At 42.7% G+C, this 23,382-nt stretch overlaps 1 protein-coding gene across 1 annotated transcript in view; it reads left to right on the plus strand.

Annotated features, from left to right (window-relative positions):
- EEPD1 (endonuclease/exonuclease/phosphatase family domain containing 1) overlaps positions 1–23,382 on the plus strand; it is a 63,652-nt gene that overhangs the window by 18,098 nt on the left and 22,172 nt on the right. The window contains exon 2 of the mRNA XM_064704890.1: positions 15,847–15,898. Coding sequence (XP_064560960.1) covers positions 15,847–15,898 — 52 coding nt within the window. The remainder of the gene's footprint in view (positions 1–15,846; positions 15,899–23,382) is intronic.

The raw sequence follows: 23,382 nt of genomic DNA on the forward strand, positions 1-23,382 counted from the left end.
CATGTGGAGACAGCTGCCTTTGGCAATTTTTATTTTTATTAGTGAGAGGGAGTGAGAGTCAGTGTTTCCTCTCTTTCAGTGTGAATCCTAGTAACCCCTAAGATGTCTGGCTGGATCCCTGCCTGTGCAGGGTTATTTCAGTTCAGGCAGTGCACACTGCTGCAGCTCGTGGCAGGCTGCATCCACTCACAGGCAAAGCGCCTTAAATCTTTGCCCTGCACACACTGTGTAGCGCAAATAAGAAGATGCTGAGAATCATGTGTTTAACAAAATCTTCTTTCCATGGCTCTTTGAAGAGCTTTAAAAAGATTTATTTTTTTTTTAAATCCCCAGCAAGCTCGCAGTCTTTTAAAATTAGAAGGATTCAGGATTTTACTTTTAAGTTTACCTGTACCCTCTCTAAAGAAAAACCTTTGGTGACAAAGCTGACACAGCAGAATCGTGTTTATTGTCCACTATTATGCATCTGGTAAAGCAGATATGACAAGTCCTCTTTTCTTTAGACCTTAAATCTTTCCTTTTTTTCTTAGTGGATACTAGCAGGCTGGTTAAATAGAATTCCTCCACAGATTTATGTAATAGTCATTTCTACAACTTTTTATTGTAACTGGTTACATACCTGCATGCTGGCTGTGCACTGCAGCAGTTGTGACAGTTTGCAGACATCAGTGTTTATTGAGAGCTCTGAAATAAAATGAATGCCCCTTTACATCCTCCCAGCCTTTGTGATTTCTTAGGTGTTCTGCTTTTGGTTTGAGTTTTTATTTATTTTGGCTTCTTTTTAAAACAGCATATGGCCATTTAGGATTAAGCTGCAGCTGTTCAGTGTTTGGGGATTTATTTGATGCCCTTTGAGAAAGAAACAGACTTCTGTTGCTTAACAGGGCCTTGCTGAGAAGAAGACTGACACTTCCTGTTGCTCTCCTGGGCTTCTAAACTACCACTTGTCATCCACCAGGTTTTTCCTCTGCCTCCATAATTAATCCTCTGAAAACCAGGGCTTGCAATTTGTAATCAAGATTCTAGCTAGGAGGAATTTGACTAAACTGTGGCGGGGGACAGGGAGGAGGAAGGGGGGCTATGACAAAAATCAGAGGAATGATCCAAATAGTGAGGAGTAAATGCTGAAGTAGTGAATAATGCATTAATGCTGTCCTTAAGTGGGAAGTAGGAGCCCTGTCCACGATATAATTAGCACTTATATAAATGTATGCATTCCTGCAATGTAAAATGTCTAAATGAGGAACTAAAACATGAGGTGGTCTAAGTGGAGCAGACTGTGGCTGGGAACTGTAGCCACTCTGGGTCAGTCCCACCTCGTTTCTGACACGATGCTGCATGAGTGCACTCACTTCTCTGTGGCTTCAAGCACACTCTGATCTGTGAAGAAGAAGCAGCACATGTCCCTGAGATCTCCTGCTAGCTTCTTGTTACTCTTTCTCAGCACCCAGAGCTGATCCAGGTTAATCTGGGAGCTTCTTGTCTGCCAAGTAAATTGGCTTCACTTAACCAGCTGCTGAATACAGCTTGCTGAGCAGGAGTGGTGGCTGCTCAGACCATGCTGTCTGCAGCTGCAGGAGACAGCCAGCCAGACTATGCCCTGGCTATTTGGGCCATCACCGCTTGCTGCCTCTGTAGAGCATGTGCAAGTCCACAGGGAATGGTGTATGGAGACATTAACTTGAAATTACCCAGGCAGGAGAGCTGCTGTGTTGTGGGGGCCTGAATATATGTTGTATTGTAAGGTCTGTGTGGGTCTGAGTTGCTCCAAACGAGCTGCAGCTGCAGGGTCCTTAGTTGGGCAGCAGCTGTAGCTCGTGAAGATAACTGAAATAAATAGGGGTGGGTCAAGAGCCCAGGAGGAGCCCCTGAGAAGACAGGAAGGACTGTGCTGCAGAGAATGGAGAAGAGCCCCAGCAGAGAGGCGAGAACAACGCTGCAGCGAAGATTACAACAACTGGTGCCCCGTGTGAGGAAGAACACTGCAACCAAACATTGAAAGAAGGTATGGAATCCCCCGGACAGCCGAGAGCTGTGGCAGCCTGAGAGCTGGGACTATAGAAGATAGGACAGCTGAGAGCTGTGGCAGCCTGAGAGCTGGGACTGTAGAATATAATATGGCCTTTGAATGAAGGAGCTGTAGCAGCAGAAAGCTGGAAGAATATGGCCTTTAAAGAAAAGAGCCTTGGAACATCTAAGGACAGCCGAGAGCTGTGGCAGCCTGAGAGCTGGGACTGTATAGGGATATGTATATATTCTATGGTTGTATCTAAAGACAGCCGAGAGCTGTGGCAGCCTGAGAGCTGGGACTGTATGTGTATTGTAATTGTATAATTGTTAAAAGAAAAGGGGGGAAATGTGGGGGCCTGAATATATGTTGTATTGTAAGACCTGTGTGGGTCCGAGTTGCTCCAAACGAGCTGCAGCTGCAGGGTCCTTAGTTGGGCAGCAGCTGTAGCTCGTGAAGGTAACTGAAATAAATAGGGGTGGGTCAAGAGCCCAGGAGGAGCCCCTGAGAAGACAGGAAGGACTGTGCTGCAGAGAATGGAGAAGAGCCCCAGCAGAGAGGCAAGAACAACGCTGCAGCGAAGATTACAACACTGTGTGGTGGGAACATGGCATGGGGTGAGTTTTCTGAGTGGTCACCTCTGGAATTTGATCAGTCCTGCTGCCCAGTGAGGGAGATAGAGCCCTGCCATGGGGTCACCCCAGGAGGGTGGATGTGGCCAGCATGGTCCTGGTGCTGGCACTGGGAGCAGGTGCCTCGGCAGTGCTGTTGTGTTTCAGCATGATGCTGCTCTGCCTGCCTTGTTCAGCTGTGCTGTACTATTCCTTATCAAATTCAGGGGCACTTGGAGACTGACACTAATTCTCATTTGTTTGCTTTTTATTTGTTTGAACACTCTGACAAAGGCAGGGGTTCTGTTGGCTATAAAGTCATGACTCATGCTCTTGAAATTGTAGGAAGTGCTCTAGGAATTACATGGGATTCTGGCTTTATTGCTGTTCTGCCCATTCACCTGGAGTTTCAGGAGGCTCCACTTCGATGGCATTCCTCTTGAGCTTCCACAGGACATGGCTTTTCCTTAGGATCAAGGGGAAACTGTGAGCTGTCATGCTTCTGTGCACAGACCTCTGCTGCAGGGAAACGTTTACTAGGCAGGCTCCAGTGCACAGTGTTTGTGCAGACATTGACCAAAAGATCTGCTTTTGTAACAGTGCCAGTTATCACAGGCAGTATAAACTTCTGTGTGTGTACACATTTAACACTCTTGATTTGAAACTTACTCTTCCACATACAAGTATTCCACAATTTAAAACTCCCAGTGATAACTTCCATCACAGAAACTTAAGATTTTTCCTCTTCTCTAGGAGAAATAGATCACTTTAATGAGGCTCCTTAACTGATGGAGTTTGTCCTGATCTCAAAGTCATAAGATACTAGAACAAAGAGGCTGCTGTGATAAGTGAATGTAAAGTAACTCAACTGTGCTATTTGCTAAGCACATTATACAACAAGGGGAAAAACCTTCTGCTGTGCTTTAGTCAAGGAAACTTTTAACATGGCACATTAATAAACCCTAGCCAGAAAATGGCACACAGTTTAGGACTAGGCAGGAGCTCAAATAAAGGATTAGTTGTCCTCCACCTACCTCATTCCTGGGGTGTGACTGATTTGACTGTGGTCTCGTCGTTGGTGAGACATCCCTTTTGTGTATCTTTTGGTCAAATATTTCACAACAGCATGTCATCTGCTGTGGAGGGCATCTTCAATCTTGACAGCAGGCTGCAGCCCAGAGAGCCTGGGAACCACCAGAGGAGATGCTTACATGGACAGAGGTTATGTCCTGTTGTCTCCTGTTATGAGAGATGAGAGCAGCAGGGAAAGTGGAAAAACCCTCTGCCATCCTTACCATGTGTCTTTAAAGCATCTGGCACAAGCTGCTGTTGGGGCAGGGGAAAGAAAAACATTACTTGACCCCTGTATCTGGTAAGATAAGCCTGTTCCTCTGTCAACAAAGACCGTTTGTGGCAGCAGATATTTGCCATGCAGGATAATTATCCTTTATGATGAGTAATAAGTTATTATGCTGTATAAGAGTGTGTAATTTGAGGGAGTGGCCACTGTAGCAGATGGTAGCCCTTGAATCCAGAAGATCCTGAAGAAACTCAGCTGTGTCACTGACCTTGTGAAGCTCGAATGGTAGCCCATAGCTCAGCACTGCAGGTAAAATAAGTCCCTGCTTTACAAGTGGGCAGTTGGTTGGTTTGGGATCTTTAAAACAGACATTAAAAGAAGCTTCCTCAGTCAGAAGCTGGTGCAGCAGTGGAAGATGTTATCTCAAGGTCGTGGTGTCTTGGTGTTTTAGAGGTTTTCAAGACTACAGCTGACCTCATGGTAGCCCTGAGTTGAGGACACTGCTGCATCAAATGGTCTCTTTTGACCAATACTCTTGTGTTTGTGGCTCTGCAGTACTGTAGAGACAGGCACACAGGATTTGGTTAGTAGAAGTGTCTTATCTTTGCCACACACAGTCTCAAGGAATTTTCTGAGATGCAGTGCAAAAAGTGAAAGGTAGCAGCCTGTGGAAATAGGCCATAGTCTGCCTGACTGCATGTTTGCATTGCTTCTACTTTCTTTTTGCATGGTCTGTCCCTTCTGCTTGGTGTATGTCTGCCAGCAAACTGAGCAGAGGCTGGTTTGAGGACAGCTGTTGGCCGGGAGAGTGTCGACTCAGCCAGTTTTTCTGACTTTGAGAGCTGAGGACGGATTGCATTTGCTCCTGGATTAGAGTTACAGCTATGTGATGCATCCACGGGAGGTTTAAATCCCAACCTTTCCGTGTTACTCCGATACTCGGAGCACAGGCTATATGCGGTTGTGGCTTTTGGCTAACCAGAGGCTTAAGCTTCACATAACCCTCATCACACTTCAAAGTCATTATTGAAGTACAAAACAACTGGACTGATAGAAAGACTGTCTGCTCTGTTATTTGGGTTAAAGTTATATAAATGGCACTCCAAATGCCCATAAGCTAAATTCCCTTTTCTAATGCAGTATCATGTGATGTTGTAGATGAAGCTGATAGGATACTTTTGTTAATTAGCTCTTGGAAAGAAGGCTTTTAACTTCTTACCCTTATTTGACAGGTAGTTTTCTTATCTAATTTGTGCTTTCTGTGGGCTCTTGCAGATGCAACCTCAGTATTGGGTGACTGTTGTTTTCTCACTACAATATTCTTTGCATTTCTGGCAACGCAAGAGTGTAGTGTTACATCAGTGTAAACAAAATTCTTTATGGCTTAAGATCAACACCACTTGTAAATAGAAGTGAAGACTGACAGAAGGCTGAGATGTTTTCTGTGCCTTTTCTGACATTTAAAGGCTTGGGTGCATGCAAGATGGAGGAGTATCATCTTCACTGGTATGCAAAACTGATTTTCTGCCTTTGCTGCCTCTGGCCTGCTCCTCTTCACAGTTTTCCATTTCTTCACTTTTTGTTTTGGACTGTGCAATTGACCTCTGTTTTAGGAGGGTGAGTATTCATGTTCATTCAAAGCTTGGGTTGCTCTGTTTTCAGTAACCTTTGCGTGGGCTAGCTGAGTGACAGTTTTGAGGAATTCTCATCTATTGTGACCTTTCCTTCACCATCTGGGATAGATGCTATAAGGAGAGCACCCCAGTTGTTGGCAGTGGGTCCTGACACCATTCCTGTGTGTGGAGCAGCAGATGGCTGTGCTGACTGACGCTGCGCTGTGTTGACATGCAGACTCGATAGTGTTAGGCTAGGCCTGCTCTGGAGACTTTTGTTGGAGTCATAATGCATGAATGTTATCTTGTTAAACCCACACTTTGCCCCCTCTCACGGCGACAAGATCTCAGTCACCTTGACAAGTCTTTGGATGCCTGCCCCTTGCCCTTGCAGAGCACTGGTGTCAAGGTCTTGTCACCAGCTTCCCAAGCTCCTCTCTAGGAATACAGGTGGGCTGGCTTTTGGCCACAGAGTGGGAAGTCCCTAAAACATACGGGCTGCCTGCTAATGCAGTTTCTGCTTTGTTTCCCACCTGTTATAATGATGCACTTCATTTTAGCCTTTTTGTCAAAATGTCCTTGAATTTGTGAGACAACATAAGCTGCTTGCGAAAGAGCCATGGAGAAAAGTGCTTGACCAAAGCACTGCTCTTGGTTTCTGTAGTGCTCCTTTTCCCTCATCGCAGTGCCTCTCAGTAATTTTGTAGGGTCTCTTAGAGCATTTCTTGTGCACATGCTTATGTTTTAATACCCAGTGTTCAGTGTCTTCCACCACTTAAACAATTCCATTTTGGCACGAAGTCTTCTGAAAAAGATGCGCATATGAAATGCACAATGGCTGTGGCGCTTCGCCAGCCTCTTTGAGGTAGGAGCCAGCTCTTGAGAGTCAATCTCTTTCTTAAGAGTATGCTGTAAAAAACTGCAGAGTTCTGTATCCAGATTCAGCCAGGAAGCTTCAATACTCTTTGCACAACACCAGGATAAATCTTAGTGGCACTCAGGTGTTACCGGCTGATCGTAGTTGTACTGCCATAAGGCTGCACCATTACTCTTGAGCAAGTATTTTGCAAAGCAAACTGCCTTTCCCTGTGTAAACTCATTTCTCTGAGGTGAGGCTGTGCATGTATGGCAAATAATACTGCCTTAGGTTTCTGAGGCTGAATAAAGGGCCATGACGAGCTTTCACATGACAGCTTGATGGCATATGGTTCACATACCTAGCAGAGAAAGGGACGTGGGCTATTTCAAATCACATTTTATTTTGCAGGGACACAGAAGCATATTTTTAAAGTAAAATCCCAATTAACCACTTTGCATCCCAAGGCCCCATAATTTTGCTGGAAGCTTTGTAATTCATGGCAGAATGGTAGTGTCGTGGTGTGCCCTTTCCAAGTACATCCATTTATTTAACTAGAGACTACTCAGTTTTTCCACTGCTGTTGTAGGGCAGGATTGGGTGGGAGAAGGTGCTGTTTCTGGAACTAGGAGACTCTACCCCAGCAGGGAATGATTCAGAAAATCCAGAAAAAGAGCCAAATGTCAGAGACTGCGTACACTATAACATAAAGCCTATATTTGGAAGCTCTAAGTCACCTTTGATTTTATGACCTTCTAAGTTTTTGTTTTCAGTGTTGATCCTCCTCCCTTATTGGACAGATTTGAATAATTCAGTGCAAGTTAAATAAGCTGTTCATGTCCAGTTTAATGACTCAGAAGAAATCAATGTTGCCACAGACACAACATTCTCTATGAGTCTTTCTCTTCCTGCGGAATTATAAGGAAAAAAGCATCTTTTGAAAAATTAAAAAATAAAATCCTGTGACTGTGGACATTATATGGAGGATTTTGCCCAACTTCAAAACAATTGAGCATAAGGTGAACTGGTTTGGATGAAGACATTATTGTTCTTAGCTAAATATAATAAGAAATTAAATACTGAGGAGGAAAAGTGCATTTTATCATTATGCGAATTAAAAGGCAACTCCCCCCCTTTTGTTTTTAATGCAGGGAACTGATTTTGGTTTGCTGTCAGAAGGGAGTTGCAACAACTGGTGTAATTTTTTTGTGCATAAATATAACACACATACACACAGACACGCCACTTGCAGTAGTACTCTCTTCTGTTGCCTGAATTACCATGTAGTGAAGTGTTTGTCACAGGAGCAATCAGTGGAGGTGGAGGTGGTGACAAAGAAGCCTGCTGGACTGTCACCCTGAGTTTTGAATGATTTTGGGAGTTCAGCTGCATTGCCACTGTATGTAATTGGTTCCTGTTAGTATTTATGCATGGACAAGATTGCTGTGTTTAGTATAATTTAATATAGGTATTTGATTTACTGTTTCTTTATTCATTAGGTTACTATTTTGTAGTCATTATGTTCCTGGCAGTCTCGGGCCTTTTGTGGTTTCATCTCATGCGTTTGGGAATTTGGGACATATTTTCAGCTGCCTAGTCTATTTTAAACTCTCTTTTAAAATTTAAAAAAAAAAAAATCAACAAATAATGGGTTAGAACAGATTGATCCTTTTGAGCCATTTGCCTAATTAACCTTTGCCTCTCAGGAATCAGCTTTGATTCTGTTCAATCAAGTGCAATGTATCCCAGCCCTTAATAACCAGCATTTCTTCTGAGGACCTTGGAAGTCTTCCCTGACTTTTACTTTTCTAACTGCTGCCACTCTCTTGGCATTGCACCAGCTTGCAGAGATCGAATTGGAGAAGGACAGAAAAGAGTAATAACAGGATATCAAGAGAAAAGGCCATAGGATGGCCTCTAACTTAATCAAGTGTTTCTGAAAAGTACAGTTAGCACAGTGCTTGAGACTTCAAGGTACTCTGCACCTCAAATGCAGATTTATGAACCTACTAATGAAAGAAAGGACAGTATTTACGTGTGCATTGCATGCACCCAAAGGATGACCCTTCTGGGACTTCCTCTAGTGTAAAAGTTTGGGGGAATCTTCTGAGAGACTTTATACAGATAGAAAGTCTCTTCCCCCCCCGTCTTCTCCCCCCTCACCTGAAAAAAGGAAACAGTTAGGCCCAAGATCTGATCCTCTATGTGGAGACAGAGGTAAATAGGACTCTTCCCAGTTGCTCCTAAATTACTCTCTGATAGAACCTCCCAGAATTTGCACAACTGTCCTGATAAAGCATCACTGCTTCACAACTCAGGACACACCTTTTCTGGGTAGATGGATAAGGGTGATGTTTCTTTAGCCTCACAGAGGTTCTCTGAGTTTTGAGGAGCTCCCCTCTTAATTTTGCTGAGTGTGACTTGCTCTGCTTACTGATGTAGTGGAAGTCTGTATGCACAGCAGCATGGATTTCATCCATTTGGAAATAGCTTGGGTTGGGTGTTTCCAAGGAGGTGGTCAAGAAGGCTTCCAGGTTTCATTATACATGATCATTCACATGTTTCCTGCAGTTGGTTGTGGTTTGGGTCATTGTGAGCATGTTGTATTCCCTTCCAAAATTCTAGGAAGAAGGTTGCTGTTCTTGCAGCCTTTTGGTTTTTCTCTCATGCCTTGGGAATGCACAGCGCTCAGAGTTTATGAATCATCGTTCTATCTCTGCAGTGATACAGTTGCACTGGAACCACAGTATCAGCTAAACATAAATCAGATCCTCAGTGCAAAGTTCATAGGTCCTGCAAAGGGATGGTTTTGCTGCAAATTTGGGGCAGAGAACAGCACGTGGAGAGCATCCCTGAATCCAGGGAACCACTGAAATAGGAAAGAAAGAAATGAACTATTTCAATTGCCTCCTGCCTTGTAATGCTGCTGTTCTCCCTCTTCAACTCTCAGTTGTAACCATCCATAATTCATGTTTTCCTTCTTCTAGTTCCATTACAGTTTCCTTTCTCCCTGTGACATATACTTCAATCACTCACATAATGTAATAGGATCCATGAATGCAAACGTCAGGGTGGGAGTGTTTGTGTGGCCTGCACTGCATTGCCAATTTGCTTGATGGATTTTGGCTTCTCTGCTCCTTCCATTTACTCCTGGTTCCCTTTCCAACTGCAGTGCCTTGATCTGCTTTTGGGTTTCAGACCATGCTGCAGGCAAATCAGCAATGACTAGACTCTGAAGAGTATCTGCTTTCATCCCAATGAGGGAGCTGCAAAAAAGTAGCCTAAATAAATTAATCTATTTTATAGTTGTGTATATATATATGAATGTTTTAAAAATTATATATAACATGTATATGATCTGTTTTATGTGTATCTATAGTATAGATAGATATAAATACATTTAATATCTAGGAAATGCAGCTCCCTGATTTTATCATTATTTCTTCTTACTGTGGATACATTTTTTCCTGAGAATCTTCCAACATATTTTGTTGTGTCATTAGCTGGCAGTTAGTCCCAAAGCAATATGGCATAGTATTCCCATCCAAGCCTTTAAGCTGACTTCAGAAACTCTCTGGTGACTTCCAGCAGCCGTTAAGATGTGGCACTGGACGCAGTTTTTCCTTCCATTTAAGGAGTGATTGAGAAGATGCAGATGCTTTTATTGGAAAAGGCGAAACTGGGGATTTTTTCATCATCCAACTTCACAGGGGTAGATGAAGGAAGTATACGAGGCTGAAAGTCATTGAACATGCTTTTCTTTCCTCCTTCTGCTTTTGTTTTTATGGGGGTGTGAGTAAACAGGGTCTTGGGGGGAAATGACTACTTTGTAAATGGGATATGCCAGCAAAAATAAGATGTATTTTTACAGTGCATACATTGATGAAAGCCTTAAAAGTTGCTCCTTCACTGTGAAGACATCCCACTTAAGTGACCCATTGTCCTGGTCAGCGTGGGCAGCCCCAAAAACTGAGTGCCACAGATCCCTTTGCAGCCCCAGGGTGCTCAGACTTGCTCCCCCATCATCTCACTGTGTTAAATTTAGTCTGCTAAGTGCTATTGGTGGGAGCCTGCTGTTCTTTCACCTACCCTTGTACAAGGTATTCATCACAGGGGCAGGCAGAGTCGGGGAAGAGAAGCCTGGGTCCCATTAGTCATTAGCAAGGTCCAGCAGCAGGTTTATATTTAAAACAAACAGCCAAACAGCAAAACAAAACAAACCAAAAAAAACCCAAAAAAACCCCCAAACCCACCCCTTCTATACACACCACTCCCCCCCACATCTCCTCACACCTGTTTAAGCCACAAGGATCTGCAAGATCTGTGTTTATCTGTGTTTGCCACTTTTGGGCTGTTAGCTTTCCCTGCTCTCCATCTATTTCTCTAAGCATCTAACTATGCTTAAAACAATCAGAAAAGAGTTAATCACAGCCCTTAACCTCAGGCTGTTGACAGCTGGGGCAGCAGGGACCACCACAGTCCTCACAGGGAACACATACATGCCTGGGGTGCTTCCCCATCCTTATTGTTACTCGCCCCATCATCCAGCAATGCCAAAGGAAAAACAGGGACTGTGAATGGTGATGAGTGTGCCCTTTCAACAGCACAAGTGGAGATTAAGGTGGGGAATGGGGAGAGCAGGCAGCTGATGGAGAGTGCTCCCTCCCAGGTACCATTAACACAGCTCAGCTGCATTTTTTTTCTTTTTTTAGTCCAACTCTCACATTTCATGCCCATCTCTTAGAGCAGAATAGATTTAGGAGCAAGGCTGGTTTGGATAGGTTTGCAGATACAATTTTGACATACAAATTTGGTGGCCCAAGTGGTTTTGTCGTGTTCTTTTTGTTAACTAACTCACACATATGTGTCTGTCAGTAAACACTTCAGTTACATGCATTCATGCTCTACTCTTAGATATATAAATGTTCCCTAAAACTTCACCATAATATGCTTGTGGGATCTTATCTCAAGAGCAAAGAGGAAGAGTATGTAGATTAGAGGAATGGGAGAAAGGAATTATTTTATGTTGCTCAAAATGGTTTGGGATTGAGTGGTTTTTGCATGGGCTATTTATAATAATGTCTGTGAGTAGCTGAAGCAAGATTTGGTGCAGCTGTATGCTGAAGAAGGCGACAGAAAAGCAAGAGAAGGCAAATTACATTTCTCAATGTTGTTAACTTTAGGCTTATGCACTGGCTGATAGAAAGCACGAGAGTTTTAGAAAAACTCAGGCCTCGAGCAAAGGTATGTAATTGAGCTTTTGTAGGGCACCGTTGTGAGGCCAAGTGTTCACTTAAACACTTCACTGAGTCTCTGATTGCTTCACATTTTCCTCACTTTCTCCTCTTTCCCCTTTCCTCAAAATTACCAGCTCCATGCTGTGCTCAGCTCTGCAGAAATAGGTCACTGTGCTCACCGATGCTCTGCTCTGGGGACCTTCTCTCTTGACAGTGGCAGCCGGGTGACCTGTGTCTGTAATGGCTGAAGTTCTAGTTCTGTGCAGGGGTGGTCCAGAAATGGACTGTAATTCTAAAAACCTTCCTACCCCTAAAGCACCCTTCAAACTGATTTTGGAGGAAGCAGCTTCTCTTCCTCAGGTAAAGACGTGAGGTGCATTCTGCATGGATGGAGCTGGGATCTGCCTTGTGCAGCAGTCTCAGACCATCCCATCTGCCTTGCTGCAGAGCCATAGATTCTCTGGTTTGCAGGCAAATGCCCCTCTAGTGGTTCTTAGGAGAGACCCAACATTTCCCACGGCAAGAGCAGATGGGATTTTGTGGGCAATGTGAATTCAAGCTGGGGAGTGAAGCTTGGTGCAAATTAAACGCTGTCATGATGGCTCAGGGTGAACAGGAAGCCATCAGCAGGCAAGGGACCTATCTGCAAGTTTGCAACGTTGCAAAAGACTGCCAAAAAAGACTTAAATTACTCCAGGGTATGTGGGATTAAAAAGAGAAACCCAATGCTACTTGTTTTTGAGTAGGAAGACTTTGAGGAAAGGATTGCAATGATACCCTGAGGTGTAGAAATGTGTTGAAGCTGTAGGCATTTGCTCAGCACTGTGACTAATCTTCTGGAAACCAAAAGGAATTCCCTTAGAGGAGAATGCCGTGCGTCACCCATGGCCAAAAAAAGAGGGAGTCATGTTTCCTTGACAGCACATCATGTTTGCATATTTTCAGTGCTGGAGGAGAGTCCTTCATCCTGATCACTGCATGTTTTCAAGTATTTTCAGTGTGCCTGGGGTGCCAGGATATTAATTTCAATAGCTTTGTTTAAATAGATTGTATAAGTAATTCAGTCAGTGAGTATTTATAATAGAGTTTCATATTCAAGCAGAGGCATTTTCAGTATAGTTACTCATATTACAGCTTCTTAACCAGTACATTTTAAAGCTGGTAAGTTAGAGCAGACTCTCCAGGAGCCATAAGGTTTCTTTGGGAAATATGACTTTTCTACAACGTTTTTCATGAGTTAGTAGTTGCACAACATGGTTGAGGATGAAAGAAATAATGCCAAGGATATACATAAATAGAGTAGTACTTCAGTGTTGTATTGTGGACTGCAAGAGCTTGGGGTTCAGCTTTGGCTTTTGGTAACTATTTGCATTTCATTTGAGTTTTTCTTAATTGGAGAATTCCTCTCCCTCTTTTCCCCCAGTTACTGTCTGTATTCACATCTCCTTTGAAATCCTTGTAGAACCAAAAAGCTACAAACAGCAAATGAAGTTATGAGCTGCTCTCAGTGGTTGTAAGATTGCTGATGTAGTGCCTAAATAAGCAGCCTGAAATATTTTTGAAGCATCAAATGCCCAAAGCAGCAGCCTTGGAAGAAGCTGCATTTCCAAGCTGACATTGCATCGAAGTAGCACATACTAATGGTGCTTGGAGCTGCTGGAAGAAATAGCAGTTATCAAGAGCAATTTTCTTGGCTGTAATCCAATGGACAGAGAGAGTGTCTGTGATGGTGCTTTAAGGAAAGAAGGATCTTGCAGCTGATTCTTGTGTTTGCAGATTCCTTTTGACCAAGAAAAAATACCTGAGGTATTTTCAGGTGTCACCTGAGGAGAAAAGAGTAAAGTACTGGGCAAACACTGATTTCTTAATTTGTAGCAGCAGAGAAAGTCTTTTTCTCTCCAGGAATCAAACCAAAGTTGCTGCAAATCATGCAGCAGCTTTGAATTGAGATTTGATTCTAACCCTGCATATGCAGTATCTCTGCAAGAGGTTAACCCTTTGTATGGTTTCTTCACCACTGAACAAGGGTACAGCATCTCCATAATATAATGAAACAAAGTAAAATGATTCCTGCCTCCTGTTTCATTACTTGCTTCTCTGCGACTGGATACTTTTTAAAAAAATAAATACATAGCAGTTGAGAAAGTTCTTGTGGGGCTTTACAGGTGTAAATGGGAAGGAAGATAGCTTTTTACAGTGAGAGGATGATTTTTAATGAAAGTGGTACTTGCTTTTAGGGCAGTCTACATCTTTCTTCTGTAGCTATTGAGTGTCACATAACTCACATATAACATTCTAGAAATAAATCAGTCAAATGGTAGAGGCATCCACAGCCTTGACTGATTTGATTAAGTAATCAGAAAGTCTAGCTTCAAAAAGAAAAAGACAACAGTAATTTGCATACTCCCAACCCATGTATGCATAGACTTGCAGCCACCTTGGCAGCAGCCAGGTGCCTGTGAGCACCCTGAGTGTGTTAGCCTACCTCCCTCTCAGCTGTCCAGTGTATTTCTCAAATGCACTGCAACAGAGGTGAGTAATTCAAAATGTGGTGACTCCTGAATTTATAGACAGGTCTTGACTGTGCCTGTATTGTTCCTGCCTGGGTTATTGTTCTCCAAGGTGCATCAGCTAAGGCTGCTTCTGAGTTGGACACAGCACTGTGGTGTTTTTTAAATGGAACTGCCTTCTTTGCTTGCTGCCTGGCCCATCTTTATTTTGCATGCTGGCTGAATTGCAAGGAAAATTATGTTTACAAATACCTTGTATTGGTTTTGTACTTTCCCTAGCTGCCTTCCAGTTCAGCTGAATTTGTGTGTGTGCAGCCTATTGTGTTCACCAAACAGTAAGACCAAATCACACATCCCCTGCTACCACAGTGGTTGGGCTTTAATGGAATACCTTTTTCATTTTTCTGATTATCCCACTGCTTTCTGAACCATCTCCACCCTCTTTGTCTTAGTAATAATAGTCTCTGCAGACTAGAAATGCATTGTCTGTGGCTATTTTATAATTCATTGGGTATAGGCTTTTTATGATACCTTGAAGACACTGAAAGCTAGAAGTCCATTAAAGTGAAAGCACATTGGTGCTTAGGGATTAGGCTGTGAATACCTGCAGTGGGAAGCCATAGAAAGACAGGACTAGAACTGTGCTTTGCCAGCTGCTCTTGCAGGATGGATGTATATAATTAGCATATGAGGTGTCAGTGGATGCTCAAGAATTATGCAGTATTGCTCTGAGGATTTGAAAGGCTAATAAAACTTTTTGTATTATATCCTTTGGCAGGCTTCTGTGTTGACTATTCACACCCTCTTGAATATAAGCTTTTAACTATACTGGCTTTTTACTGTGTCTGTGTGCAGGGTGGTGAGAGTAATTTAAACAATATTTATATGCATCATTTGATTCTTCTATTGCCATAAAAATGTTTTTGTATCCCTGGGTAAAGGAAATTATCCTCTGGAGTTCAAGGATAATATATTAAGTGACTGGGTTTAAGACTGGGTAAGGGAAGTGAGCCTGTGCAGTTGCAGTACAGGTATGGAATCCTGTTTGAATCTCATAACCTTGTTGAAGTGAATGAAATTCAGGGTGCAAGATTTAGCCCCTAGAGGTAAACCTAGAAAAGATTCAGTAGGTGAAGAAATTTGGGATTGATTAACAAAGGGCCTTACAAGAATAATAATTGAGGATTACCTTTCTACCCTAACTTTAAATGGTGGTGCACATTTCCCTCATCTCTCCCTCAAATTGTTTCTCCCTCTGAGCTGGGTTGTCTTAATTACTGCACCTCATATGTAATATTGTGAATCCCTGGGAATAGTTTTTTGGGATTGGTAGAAACCTGTTGACACTGAGGAACAAAGTTGACTACAACTGATAGAAATGTCTGGAATAATTTTCTGTGTTTGTCATTCAGAAGATCCTCTGGTGTTAATTTGGGATATTGCAATAGTAGTGATTGATGCAGTTTCTCTGTCAGGCAAATTCAGATATGCTTGTAACTTGGAAACCAAAAAATCTGCTTGTGGCAGCTAATTCAAGGCAAACAAAGTGTCACTGTCTCTCTTGCTTTGTTTTGTTTTATCATGAGCATTTCTTGTATTTCTTTTTTCAAGAGATAGGATAAAAACAGTGCTGCAGTTCTGCTGTTTCTTCAATTTCTGTAATGCTTGCAGTAGAGTGATTAATTCTCTTTTTCTCTGTTTTTTCTTACAGTATCAAGCTTTTGGCTGTGCAGGAGCTGGCTGACAGAGAAGCATTAGAAAAGGTATTTAAAAATACATGTAATGCAATTATTGTAACAGATTTAAGCTCTTAAAGCCCTCTGTGTAAGGTATGCTTCCTGACTTCATGGAATACCATGCTGCATAGAATAGGATGTTTTCCTAGCTACATAGTGCATGAAGGCAGAGGGTCAATGTTTTGTCTAAGCTGACTGTGTGCTTTTGGTGTTTTCTGATTTTACAGCAAGCCTGGGGTAAGCAATGCTTAATAATAATCAGTAACTGATAATTCCAGTGTTGCTCTTCATCCAAGGGTATTGCAAGCACAGCAGGCTCAGGTCAGATAAGTGGAAGAAATTCTTTCCTGTAGGGGTGAGAAGGCACTTGAACAGGTCCCTCAGGGCTGTGGATGCCTCATTCCTAGGAGTGTTCAAGGCCAGGCTGGATGGGGCTCTGATACCTGGTCTGGTGAAAGGTGTCCCTCCCATGGCATGAGGGTTGGAACCAGATGATCTTTTAAGGTCCCTTCCAACCCAAACTGTCCTATGATGGCCTGCTTCTGGATGAAGAACCAAATTTCTTTCTGCTTTATGATTCTTCTGGCCTGGCAAGTAGGACTGGACTCCCAGTGCCCATACTGGGTTTAGTGGCTCGCCTTCACTTTTCACACTAACTCCTTCACCTCGAGAGCAAGGAGGCAGCATGAGAGACCTTTTAGCATGCAAAGAAAACAAGTGGATTCTGAGCCCCGTTGGAAAAACTGCTGTCCTAGAGCAGGCATTGAGCTGGTCCTGATCCAAGCACCTCTATACCTACGAGTAGTGTGGCAAGGCTTAGGGAGGAAGGAGCACCCCTTCCCCTGCCTTGGACACATCCTTGTCTGTGTGAGGGAGGATGTCCTGCAGTGCTGTGCTCGGGCTGAATCTGCTGGGCACTCTAGAAACAATGAGTGAAACAAGATAGAGCAGCAGTGGGTGCTTCAGCCTTGTGCTTTGCCACTGACTGGAATGCATTTCACCAAGAACCTTCGTACACCCCAGTTAATTCACACAGGGCTGTGGTATTTGCTGGGTCCCCAGGATGACTGAGGAATTGAGAATCTGACTCCGTGTTCTTAGAAGGCTAACTTATTATTTTATGGTATTATCTTATATTCAAGAATGCTATACTAAAACTATACTAAAGAAAGGATTCTTACAGAAGGCTTAGCAAGATACTAATGAAAAACTCATGACTGACTCCTCAGAGTCTGACACAGCCTGACTGTGATTGATCACTAAGTAAAAGCAATTCACATGTTGGATAAATAATCTCCAACCACATTTCAAAGCAGCAAAACAGGGAGAAGCAAATGAGATAATTATTGTTTTCATTTTTCTCAGAGGCTTCTCAGCTTCCCAGGAGAAGAAATCCTGGCAAAGGGATTTTTTCAGAAAATATGACAGTGACGTGGGGCATCTCTTCACTGGTGTTTGTCAACTCTGATTTTGACTTGAAGAGGTAGATTTTGATAAAAGGCAGTGACACAGGACTACGCATGAGACATTGTCATTTTTCACACATGAACAAGACACGGTTCTCAACCACTCATTGTGCAAATCAGGTTGATCTTAGGAAATTTTCATTGTTTGTAGCAGTTGGATCCTCTGGCTCCTCACACCCTGTACCCTTCCCACCTTTCCAGCAGACCTGTACCTCCCTTTGGCCCAATGCCTCTAAAAACATGGCCTGCCAAGGTTAAGTGATCTCAGCCTGGTGGGAATGGCAGTTTGAGGCATTGTCTGAAGCGCTGCAGGAAGTTCTTCAGAAAGGCTCAGCCTCAGAAAAATGATCTTTCTAAATTGAGCTCTCTGAATATTTGATATCTGCTTTCATACAATGCCAAGCTTAAAGAATTTACAAGGCCAGTTTAGCCCTATGGAAAATAACAGGCTTGAATTATGTAAGTTCAAAGGAATTTGCTGTCTTTATTTTTTAAGTACAGGAGGGGAAAGAAGCTCACAGAATAGAACAAAATCCCTTGTCCAGCCTGTTTGCAGAGTCAGGTTTTGAGAATTCTGTGCTGAGTTTTGTATTTGTAAGTCATTATTTATTAGCATTATACTGCAGGAATACAGAATATTATTAAATTATAATATTTTCATATTTATTCTAAAATGGGTTTCACTGGTTTTCAAAGGGAAGTTTCTTTTAAAGTAGCTATGGACATGGTAACTTAAAACTGTTTTTCCTGTAGGACACTTTCCAGTCTGTCATAGATGGTTTTGAACTTTGGAAACTTTCTTGTTTCTAAATTTTGCTGCCCAGCTTTGAAAGTGTTCTTATATATTTTTGTCACTTGCATGGAATCCTGGAGTGAGCAGCAGCCCCCTGCTGAACAGACTTAGGGGCTGCAGATTAGCTCTATGAAATCAAACCACATTGAAATTGGGTGCATGTGCAGCAAGTCTCTGGAGAACCAGGGCCTCGAGGCAGTGCCATAAAATTATTCTGGCCATGAATAACACAGGCAGACTGCGAGGGGAGGCGCATGAAGCCAGTGGACTGTTGGAGCAGGCTGGGAGAACTTGCTTGAACTGTTGGGGTGTTGCTTGCTGGAAAAGGATTTTGTGCTGTTCTGTCTTAGGTACTTAAGTGTCTTTAAATGTTTCTCCCACCTTGGCTATTGAAAATGAACTAACACACTGTGAGAAGCTTTGTGTCTTGCAAAGACTCCATTTGTTTAATTTCATAAACCCCAATGTTTTGGCAAATTTGGCCAAAATGGCCCTTTAAGCCCAAGATCTACCACACTGGTGGCATTAATGCCTCGTGTTGCCAAAACAGGAGGCATGATTGCCAGAGTTTAATTACAGCCTGTCCAGGACTGGGACAAGCTGGACTGACCCTTGGATGCTGTTCATGAGCTGGTTTGTTTTTCTGGGGTGCCGCAGTCTCCTGTAAGCACCACAGACAGGGTGCTGCTTGTGGAGCTAAGCCCCAGCACCATGCTTACTGCTGTTAGGAGGAATGGAAAATAATAATTTATTTCAGTGAACCAGGTCACATAAGAAGAACAAGAGCCTTTACCTGGAGAAAATTCTGTATCAGAGGTGGGTTTGTGTTTGTTTTGGCCGTAGCCCATCAGATCCATTCCGGCACAGGCTCCATGTGAGTGGTCTTGCAGGCAGCTTAAAACCAAGCCTGTGCTTACCTGTATTTTGTCCTCCCTTGAGCCTTCAGATCAATGTGTTTGCTTCCCCCTGCCCCCTTGCTGAGCTTGCCCTGCTGCTGTGGGATTGTGTTACTTGCGTGCCTTCCCTTCAGCAGTGCTGCTGGCATTTGCCGAGGGCAGGGAGGAACACAGATGGCCAGGTGCCATGGGAGAGCTTCCAGCCATGCCAGCCTCGTCCCCACAAGGGTTCAAGGCTGCTCAGGCTTTAGGAAGAAGTATCACAGGCATTCAGGCCTGTTGGTGCAGAGTCCTGTATGGAACATCTCTTCCAGAAGCACAGCGCTGGGAGACGCTCCCAGCGACACTCTTGCCCCCAGTGTGTGTTTGAGTACTTTGCTTTATCTAATTTTGGCAAGTCCTTAATTGCAGAAGAAGAATTCTACTTGCCAAATGTTAATTGTATTTTTTTGGGGAAGGGGAAAAAATAATTCTCCCAAGGAACATGCTGTTTTTATAGTTTAAAAATAAATCTGTGTAAGTAATTAGGTTGAACTGCCTGGCCAGGTGACATTTCTCATTGGTTACTGTTTTAGCATTTAAACTCACAGCCCTTTTCAATAGGCAAGCATGTACACCAAAGCAATTGTTCTCACTGGTGCTTGATGCCAGTTAGTTATGCAGGAAGAATCATCCATCTTACAAGAAAAATAAAAATATTCTTTGCATTTTAAGCATTTCCTACTGCAACTTTCAAGTGTTAACAGGGGCTCTTGAGTTCATTTCTGCTTCAGAGGTGGGTTTTAGAGGAAAATAAATAATTTGTACAATTCAATAATCCCCTGACAGCTTTTTAAAAGGTAAAGCCTGCTTTGTGAGCAAGCAACAGTAACCCATTATTTTCCTATTTGTGTATTAAAATGTAAATGCATTTGCTGTTACTCAAGATGACAAAGGACTGTTCACTTGACTCCACAGAGAAGTTTGTTGGCTTCTCATCTAGGAAATGCAAATCATGTGATTCTGATCTGCAGTTTGTGAAGTGTGGAATTCACTTGCAAAGTGATGATTGTTCTGCCTGGAGTTGGAAGAGATCTACTTAGACTGCTATGAGACACACTAGGTGGGCTAAAGGATAATAGGAATTGGGGTGAGAATTTTGATTTTGTTAAGGGATGATGTTCTTGAAGTTGACAATAACTTGCAGCTTGAAAATCAGTGTAAGTTACACAAGTTTCACTATTAAATTAGCCATCATTCTTATAGGCAGACCTTATGTGAGCTATGTCCAAGAGGTCAGTGAAAAGACAGTTAGCAAAACAATTATCAGTCTCCTTGCACTGTCTGTGTGGGGATTTTCACCTTCACTAGAGAAGTTTTGGAGGTCACAAATCAAGAGGGAATGAAAGTCTTTCACCTGATGCTTCTGAAGCACAGAATGGATTCTCTGGACACGAGGGCAGGCAGCCGTGCACCTTCTCAATACAGGAAGGGCTCTCTTCTGTCTGCTGGTCTAACCTTACTTGGTGATCCATTGAGAATTTCTGCTGGAGAAGATAGAATGAGAAAACTCTGATCAGCCTTCTCCTCCAGGTAGATTCCCTCACACCATCTAAAGAGCCATTTCTCTTTCTTCATATTTACTTTGTTGCATTAAATGGAAAACTTAGCTCTGTAAACAGACAGTGTCTATAATCTGTGCTCATTTTTTGCTTTTCCCACCTCCATGAGCAGTACTATTGTCTTCCACGATATGGAATCAGTTTCCTGGGTTTCCTCACCCACAGGAAAGAACAGATGTCTGTATCTGGGAAATATTTGCTAAATTCAGCCCCTTCCCATCGCACAGAATTTTCACACTGTTTATGAGGAATCAGTGAAGCACAACTGAGGTGATACTGAGGAGGTGGCATTATTTTGCTAAAAGAAATTTAACATGCCTGCCATTGATCAGAAAGTGGCTTTTGTGTGAGGGTAAATTCAGTGACTGCTGTTGCACAATTTTACAGGGCAAGATGAGGCAAAAAGGGGGTGCTTGTTTACTTTTAGCAGCATTGCTCTGCTGGTGCAATTTCAGCTGCAGTCAAAAAGAGGTTTGTAAAATGCTGAGCTGCCCTGTGTGCTCTCTGCTGTAGTCGCCTTCTTTTTACACAGCACGTGGAGAATTTTAACTGAAAATTTGCTTTTGTTTTCTTGATCCAGTGTACTGTTTCCTCCAGATATTATCAGAACGTAAAAAGTATGACGTCAATTGAGGTTCCAGAATTTCCAGTATGAAATGCATCTGCTGGAGGTTTTTATTTATCTTTTGTCTGCTTTTGAGTAGATTGAGCCAGATCAGTGTTTAATCATGATTAAGCCCATTGTAATCTCTGTTCTTTATAAAATCCCTCTCTGAGCAGAGCAGGTTGTTTATTTGTGAAAGGTTATCCCTAGGAGCTTTTTGGTGTTTGAAAGAGAGGTGCTGGTTTTCATTTGCAAGGGTAAGCATAGGCACATCACATCTTGCTTGCATGGATATAAATGTGGTTGTGTGTGCATTTGATGTGATTTTTTTTTTAATGTAACCCAGAAATGAAGTTAGTCTGGGACTGAATCTTTGTGTGCATGTTTTTAATTGCCATAATCCTTCTGTACAGTGTGAGCCCTATCTTGCAATCTTGCTTTGGGCTGTTGGTTAAAAAAGATCATAAGGCGATTTGCAACGAATGAATTAGTTGCTGAAAAGGAGTTATATTTACTGCCTGTTCTTAGACGTATCCTTTCCAGAAAGCAGTTGGCCCCTTTGAAAATTAAGTACAATTGGATGTCCCCTAGAGTCAGAAAAGGAAACAGCAGTCTTGCTTTCAGAGATCAGGAAAAGGAGATGTCAACTTGGCCAGTGACTCAATCAGGATGTTTGATCTCTTTCTTCCAGCCCTGTCACTGCCTCATTTTCCTGCTCCCCATTTTTAGAGAGGATAGCTGGAGTCAGGTCTCTCAGCTATGGGATGGACTTCTGCAGAGTTCATCAGCTGATGTAGGTCCTTCTGCCCTGTTCCTTCAAAGCCACCATGGAGTCAGTTATTGATCACTTAGAGTAAAAGGAGATTATTCCAAATCATCCCACTGATTTTGCTTCTATTCTTTTTCTCACCTTATACCCTATTACTTTACCCTTTTGCTTTCCCACACCCTTCCTGTATTTCCCCCTCTCTCCATTGTCTTGCTTGTTTACCTGAGTGCAGGTAATACTCATGAATACAAAATATTAATATTTTTTCAGACTGCACCCCATGGGCTCATGAAATCTCAGAGTGGAGGAAAGAATAGCTGTAATTGGAAAGCAATAATTTTTGGCTGAGTGGAGCTGCAAATGCTGTGACATTTTTTTACTAAATGGGTGCCTTTTTTGGCATTAGCATGTCTAGTAAATTGTCTTAGGAGCACTGCAGCTATACTGTGTTTGCTTCCAGCCTTTCATATTTTTCCTCCTTTCTGTCCTCTAGCAGGGATCTAGATGGCTGGAAGTTTAAGGGCATATATTGGTCCTTACAGTTCTGGCCAGGTCCAAGATGATTTCAGTAGCTCTCTGCAGGAGGATCTGTGACTGCTTTATCTTTCCAGGCCCCTCACCTGCAAACTATCATCACTTGGTGAGCAGCATTGGAAGCACAGGCTTTCATCTACTAGGATTTCTGGTGTCTTTGATCTTGGCTGGATGCTTTTTCTCTGTAGTTGCATTCCCCATCTCTTTTTTGATTATCAGTGGACCTCAATAACCAAAACACTAGCAGCCACGCTATACACAGCACAGGGAGCTACAGAGAACACAAATTCTCTTAAAATGCTGTCCCTTATTAGGTGCCCTCTTCTTCCCTAGAGCACTGCTCAGCCTCTCTGAGCAGTTGTGGTATGGAGGTTGCTTGTTCCAATAGCTTGGCATTTTTTGTAAATCATCTGGTCGTATCCCAAACTCACCCAATAATGAAGTCATTCTCTACACTTCCAGAGCAAGGAGAAACAGAAAATATGTGTTTATAAGTGCTGTCAAGTGTTAAGGTTTGGTTGCGAGTAGTAAAAGTAAGAGGGGACCTACTCAGTCCTTTTTCCTTGATTTCTTCTAGAAGACAGTAGAAGGCAAAGCAAGTTCAAAGAACAGGAACAGTTTTGAAAAGTCAGCAATTTGAGCAAGAGTGGTTTTTTGGTTTTGTTTTTTTTTTTAATATATTGACATGGCAGCAAGGGTGTTTTAATGTCATCCCAAATAATTTTTGATAGTGATACATATGCTCTCTATGGGAAGCCAGAATCCATGGCATCTGTTGGAGCAGAACTTTGGTCAGGGTTGAAGGACAGTCCTGTAGACTCTGTGGAGGGCATGCTAATAAGGACAGA

Source organism: Zonotrichia leucophrys, chromosome 2 (assembly GCF_028769735.1).
Source record: "Zonotrichia leucophrys gambelii isolate GWCS_2022_RI chromosome 2, RI_Zleu_2.0, whole genome shotgun sequence".
NCBI classification, from domain to species: Eukaryota; Metazoa; Chordata; class Aves; order Passeriformes; family Passerellidae; genus Zonotrichia; species Zonotrichia leucophrys.